This window comes from Ictidomys tridecemlineatus, chromosome 1, assembly GCF_052094955.1.
Source record: "Ictidomys tridecemlineatus isolate mIctTri1 chromosome 1, mIctTri1.hap1, whole genome shotgun sequence".
Taxonomy (NCBI): domain Eukaryota; kingdom Metazoa; phylum Chordata; class Mammalia; order Rodentia; family Sciuridae; genus Ictidomys; species Ictidomys tridecemlineatus.
In genome coordinates, this window is record NC_135477.1 from 161,404,833 (window position 1) to 161,411,710 (window position 6,878).

At 39.4% G+C, this 6,878-nt stretch overlaps 1 protein-coding gene across 1 annotated transcript; it reads left to right on the forward strand.

The window, feature by feature from the left end:
- Positions 1-5,936, forward strand: Hint1 (histidine triad nucleotide binding protein 1). The gene is made up of 3 exons (XM_005335802.5): positions 1-219; positions 2,174-2,278; positions 5,608-5,936. Exons 1-3 carry the CDS (start codon positions 106-108, stop codon positions 5,770-5,772), a joined length of 384 nt encoding a protein of 127 aa, XP_005335859.1. The 5' UTR covers positions 1-105; the 3' UTR covers positions 5,773-5,936.
- The last annotated feature ends 942 nt before the right edge of the window (positions 5,937-6,878 follow it).

The following is a 6,878-nucleotide window of genomic DNA, read 5'->3' on the forward strand; positions in this document are numbered from 1 at the left end:
TGCGCAGGCGTCGCCGGGACCGCGTGCACACGCCCTCTGCCGGCTCCCTGGGTTCGTCCCTCTTCTCGACTTCCCCCCTGGCCACCGTGCGGGAGGGTGGCCGAGATGGCAGATGAAATCGCCAAGGCTCAGGTGGCCCAGCCTTCTGACGGCGACACCATCTTCGAGAAGATAATCCGCAAGGAAATCCCCGCCAAAATCATTTTTGAGGATGACCAAGTAGGCGCTGGCACGTCTCGCTCGGGGGCTAAGGCGGGGCAATGGCCCGAGGACCCGTCGGTTTCCCTCGGAGGGGAGGGAAGGGGCCTTGCCGCCCCGGCCGTGCGCCCGCTTGGCCTCTACCGCGGGCCCCCAGCCAACGGGCAGGGCGGCGGGTATGGAGGCGGCCTGCTGGCGCGTGCCGGCGCTCCAGTTACGCGTTATCAGCCACGGGTGCGAGCCAGGCCGCCGGCCGCTCGTGGGGCCGCACACCGCGGAGCCTGGGCGGGCGTTGGGCGCGTGGGCTCCCCGGGAGCAACACCCGCCGGCTCCGCGTCTGCCGCGGGCCTCGTCGGTGTCAGGAATCTCGCAATCTCGCCCGCGCTCTGCTTGACAGGGAGAAACCCGATCGCGCCCTGACTCGGGCCCAATCTCCGGAGATCTCCCGCGCACAGCTGGCCCTCCCCGGGCGTCCCCGGCGCCGCGTCGGCCCACGTTGGGCTGGCGGCCGCAGGGTCGCGCGGGGCGGGCTGGGATGTGCTCTCCTTGATCTCTACCGCTGAAAAACGTGCACTTAAGTCAGTGATTTCTTTCGTATTTCACGGGAAACCGTTTTATAACTTTTAGTTTTATAGTTCTTAAATAGTTAACTTCATTACAGGTGAAATCCTTGTTGATTAAACTTAAGAAATGTCTTGTGTGAATTATTTAGTGGACAGTTGTATTTATAGGTTTCGATTCCAGTATAAATAAAGCTGAGCAGGAGTTTGGCACATATAGGTAGAAAAACTTTTGTAAACATTTTGTTAAAAAACAAAGAGGGCTGGGGTTGTGGTCGGAGGTGGAGCTCACCTAATACCTACGAGGCACTGGGTTCGATCCTCAGCACCACATAAAAATAAAGTTACTGTGTCCATCTACAAACTCTAAGAAATAACGGAATAAAAGGAAACCAGTGCTACTGATACTAGATTCAAAGCGTTATCTATGGTTTAATTAGTTCTTTTGAGTTGGATTTTATTTAGATACTTTTGTTACTAGTTGGGAAGTTCTTTTGTTTTAGAAAAAGCATGTTTCTTTTTAAAAGTTTCCAGTTGCATTTTATAAATGCACGTTGAAATAAGGTCTTTTGTTCAGCACAACAGTATGATACAGCATTTTGTAGGGAATACCAAATAAAATTACTTCTGAGACAAATAAACATACATGAGTTCTATTAAACAGCTTCCACCTTCAGTAAAGAACAAATGATATAAAGACATTCATATAGTATGTATATTTACAGATACTTCTAGTGTGGTAAATGATTTGTCAGAATGCTACTGTTCAGTTCCACAAAAGGTAACATATATGTTTCTTAAATAGTTGAGTTAAATGGGAAGAATACCTGTTTAAATATGAGACAAACGTGATTACAAAACTGATTGATTCCTGTAAAGGGGAAAAAAAAAAACAACACAGAAATTACATAATCAGGACTCTGATCTAGAGAAAGTGTGAGGGGAAGGGAATCAGGTTTCCTTCAGAAATTTTATTTATATATATATATATATATATATATATATATATACACACACACAATATATATATATATGTGTGCTAGGAAGAGAGGATTTAACACTTCAAATTGAGAAATGACTAGCATTTAAAATTAAACAGCAAAAGTTGGGTATGGAGGGAGAAAACTTCTTTGAAGTAGAAGGGGAAAGCTCTGAGGATAGAGGGCTTTGAAGGACAGTATAACTTGGAGTTAAAGAGTTTCAGGAGATCTGACTGGGGAGATGATGTGGTTAATTTCTTTAAGTTCCATAGAAGGGGTCATGGAGTCTGTATGTGCATTGTTTATTTCTATTTTTTAGCATCTAGTACAGTGTCTCCCACATGGTTAGTGTTCAATGAATACTTGTTGGAAGAAAAAGTTTAAGCCAAGCAGATAATATACTAAAACTTTGACTTTTTTTTTTTAACCCCTTAGTGTCTTGCTTTTCATGACATTGCCCCTCAAGCACCAACACATTTTCTGGTGGTACCCAAGAAACATATAACCCAGATTTCTGCTGCAGAAGATGATGATGAAAATGTAAGTAAAATTCCAACACAGTTTATTTTATTGCTTTTTAAATTGGGAGATTAGATTTTGTTCTTAAAATGGTGTCATTTTTTCATCTTCCTAAGAGCATTACTGAGAAAAAACAAAAAATTGTGACACTTTGAAGTAAGGTAAACATACAGAAGTAATTTTTGATTTTTATAAATTAGGCATATAGAGAAATAAATTAGATTTTATTGGAATGTCATAAGACCAAGAATTGGTGTGCTATATGATTGAATGAGAGGAAAAAAAATACAAATAGAGGATATTAAAATTATGACCAAAATTTTGGTAATGACAAATCTTCTAAAGGATAATTTGTGCAAAAACATTCAAGGCATATACTGAAAGGAAACTCACTAGTTTGTGAAACTCCAAGTCAAATTTAATCATGTCTGCCCCAAATAGATAACATTAGAATCTACATGCATATCTCAAAGTGAACCTCTCCAACACTCAATTACAAATGCACATTCCTATTATGTCTAAAAATCTGATTACTAAACCCATAATTGAGCAGGGACTGGCAGCTGGGCTGTGGGCCACATCTAACTGGCTGCTTATTTTTATAAATAAAGTTTTATTGGAATACAATAACTTTGTTTAGTGTCCATGGCTACTTTTGTGCTACAATGACCCTTGAATAAAAGAAATTAAGAAATGTCTTATGTGAATTATTTAGTGGGCAGTTGTATTTATAGGTTTGGATTCCAGTATAAATAAAGTTTTTATTTATAGTTTTTTTAATACCTTTATTTTATTTATTTGTTTTTATATGGTGCTAAGATTTGAACCTAGTTCCTCACAGGTTCGAGGCAAGTGCTCAACCACCCCAGCCCTTGAGTAGTTTTTAATAGAGGCCAAGTGACCCACTGTCTGACCCTTTGCAGAGAAAATTTGGTGACTCTTGGTTTAGAGGCAGTAGTCCAGAAACAGAGGGGTAGTCATAATCTAATTACTTAGTTATATTGAAGCAACCAGGAAACCTGTGAAATTAAGGTAGAAGTTGAGGGCTGGGGATGTAGCTCAGTGGTAGATCACTTACCTAGCATGCACAAGGCCCTGGGTTTAATTCTCAGCCCCCCAAATATATGTATTTCAAAAATTTCAAAAGCCCAACAGTCTTAGAATCACATTGTACTAGTCAGACTTTAATATTTGTAATATTTCAGATCCCTTTGATAGGATTGTGTAATATTGAAATGTGTCTGAACATTTTTCTTTGCCCTTATGACTACAGAAAGAGAGGGTATTCAGAATCAATTGCTTAGCTCTATAGAGGGAATTAGAAAACCTGTGAAATTAAGATATAACTTGAAAAGTACACTGTAGTAGTTTTTCCTGTGGACATTGCCAGATCTCTTACATTGCCCGGGGACTTGTAGGACCTGTGGCAAATACCTAATTTCACTTTGGGTCATTTGTTTTTGTTTTTCAATACAGTCAATGGGCAATTTGTCCTGTTTACACAGGAGTCTACCTATGTGTTACCAACTTTCTCTCCTAATAAAAGTTAGAGAGAGGCAGGCTGGTGACAGAACTTTAAAGTACCAATTCATTGTTGTTTGCTATTTCTCATGGTAAGAGAACAAAGGGGGGATTAGCCTCTTTTCCCAACATTTTTACAAGTTCTCAAGAAGTTCCCATGGCAAGAAAAGAGGGAAGGGAGAGAGAGTCTTAGGTTTTTTGTTCCCATTGCCTCAGTAAGCACGAGGACAGTAGGCTCTGCTGCCTATTCTGTGCAAAGCCAAACTGTATTTTAGTCAGCTTTTTCATTGCTGCAACAAAAGATCTGACAAAAACAATTTTAGAGGAGGAAAAGTTTATTTTTGGGCTCTTGGTTTCAGAGGTCTTAGTCCATAGACAGCTGGATCAATTGCTCTGGGCCTAAGGTGAGGCAGAATTTAATGGTGGAAAAGTGAGGTGGAGGAAGGCAGCTCAGAATATGACACCAGGAAGCAGAGAGAGTTGTCACCACAGACAACATATAAGCTCCAAGGGCACGCTCCCAAGGACCCACCTCCACCCAACACACTCTTACCTGCCCACAGTTCCCACCCAGTTAATCTCTATATATGGATTAATGCACTTATTATAATGGTTAAGGTTCTCAAACCCAATCGTTTCACCTCCGAGCTTTCTTGCATCATCTCACACCTGTGCTTTTGGGGGAAACTTAGTATTGAAACAATAACACTTTGATTTGTTTTCAGTGATAAGACTTAAGAACACTGAAAGATTAAGAAAATGTTTTATATATCTTTTGTTTACTATTAACTCAGTACAGTGGGCAAACTATATTATCAGTCTTCTACCTTCAGAAGGGTTTTGATTCCTAGAGCAGACTTGCTTCTTTAATGTTGGGGGGCAATAGCAAAGAGGCATTTTTGTGCCTTGATGAGTTTCTTCTATCAATGTAAGTAGCCCTGTACCAAAGGGAGAAGATCTAATGGGACTTCAGATTTATTTATTTATTTATTTTCTTTTGGCACTGGAGAACTTTGCCACTGAGCTACATGCATCCTCAGACCTTTTTATTTTTATTTATTTTTTTAAAATAGTTTTTTAGTTGTCAACAGGCCTTTATTTTTTATTTATTTATATGAGGTGCTGAGAATCAAACCCAGTGCCTCACACATTCTAGGCAAGTGCTCTGCCCCTGGGCACAACCCCAGACCAAGACCTTTTTATTTTTTGAGATGGGACCTGTACATATTGCCAAGTTTTTTTTTTTTTTTTTTTTTTTTGGTACCAGGATTGAACCCAGGGGCGCTTAACCACAGAGCAAATCCCTAGCCCTTTTTTATATTTTACTTAGAGACAGGATCTTGCTGAGTTGGTTTGAGCCTTGCTAAGTTGCTTAGGCTGGCTTTGAACTTGCAATCCTCCTGCCTCAGCCTCCCGAGCCTCTTAGGAGTACATGCATATGCCACCGCACCTGGCGCCAAGGGTGTTATTGAGTTGCTGAGGCTGGCCTTGAACTTGTGATCCTACTATTTCAGTCTCCCAAGTCATTTGAATGACACATATACATATTTTTAGAAACACTTGGAATATAATTAAAGAGCTTTTTAATGGAGCAGTAAATTTTCTATTTGATTTGTTTATTAAAATTTGTAATGACTAAGTACCTACTTTTAATGGGATTTTAATTATAAATTATGCTGTATTAGGATTAAGAGAGTTTCAGAATATTTGCCCAAGAGGGTGTGTGTTTCACCTTGGCAATATTTTAATTTGGTATTTAAACTTGACTGTTATTTAATGGCAAGAAGGTGTAAATTTCTTCTGCTTAAGAAAATCTTTTTCTTTTCCAGCTTCTTGGACATTTAATGATTGTTGGCAAGAAATGTGCTGCTGATCTAGGCCTTAAGAAGGGTTATCGGATGGTGGTGAATGAAGGTGCTGATGGAGGACAGTCTGTCTATCATGTTCATCTGCATGTTCTTGGAGGTCGGCAGATGAATTGGCCTCCTGGCTAAGCATGTATTAGATGGTTTTCCCTTCTCTAGGCAATGATTATGCTTGCATTTTCCAATATGTTAAGCAGCATGATTATTTGTGTCCTGGTCTGGAGATATTGGGAAAATAATTTTAAATGCCTATACATAATAAATACATTGTTGCATGGTGTACTGTCTCTGAATTGATTGGTTCTTTGTATTTGATGGAATTTATGAAAAGTAGGTTCATATTTTGGAGATTTTGTGCCTTTTTTTTTTTTTTGGACAGCGCTGGCTATTGAACCCAGAGCTTGGCAAGTGTTAGGAAGTACTCTCCACCACTGAGCTGTACCCCTAGCTCATATTTCTTATATTTGCTTCCCTAGGAGGAACACAGCATTTGAATACTGCATTGTTATAATGGTGTGATTAGTCTTTGAAGACAAATCACAAGAGTTCACAAATTTGGCTTTGAAATATTCTTTCAGGCTAAAGTATTGGTCCAGGAGAAGATTTTCTAATCTAATTCTCATTCTCTAAGACCACAAGAGTAATGACATGATTGATCCAGAAGGTGGCAGTTTGGGGTCTATGAACAATATATTCAGTCCACATGTTTCCCCTAGTCTTGAGATAATTTGCAAAGGATGAAAGTAGGTTTGTCATAGAATTTTTGATGACTGTGTAAAATCAGATATTGATATTTCCTTGCTATTTAAACGCTATCTGAATGTTTATTTTAAATGCTTTTCCAAATAAAACTCACTATTTTAAATATGTATGTCACATTAGCAAAAATAAAAGTTGTGGATGAACCTGGTTATATGGAGGTAGGGAGGGAAACTTAAGGTCCGAGTTCTTAATATAGACTGTTTTTGTGTCTTTCCAGGCACTATACCCTAAGTTTCTGTAAAGTAAATAACTGCTTCATGTGGATACTTTATAGCTTTCTAAAATTTGAGATGATATCTGTTTTTGTCTCTTCTCCCATTCTCTTTAGGCTTATACATTATCCTTCTATTAATCTCTAAAAAATTGGTTTAGTAGGGTTTTGACACGTTTACTTTAAAAAAAAATATTAACATTTTTACTTAGTATTTTTGGCACTGGGGATTGAACTGAGGGCCACTTTACCACTGAGCTAA

Excerpts from the sequence above, each read along its gene's own strand:
- Hint1 (XM_005335802.5), top strand. The coding sequence starts at position 106 with ATGGCAGATGAAATCGCCAAGGCTCAGGTGGCCCAGCCTTCTGACGGC. Across the intron at positions 220-2,173 it reads TCATTTTTGAGGATGACCAA|TGTCTTGCTTTTCATGACAT; the intron begins GTAGGCGCTGGC and ends TTAACCCCTTAG. Across the intron at positions 2,279-5,607 it reads CAGAAGATGATGATGAAAAT|CTTCTTGGACATTTAATGAT; the intron begins GTAAGTAAAATT and ends TTTCTTTTCCAG.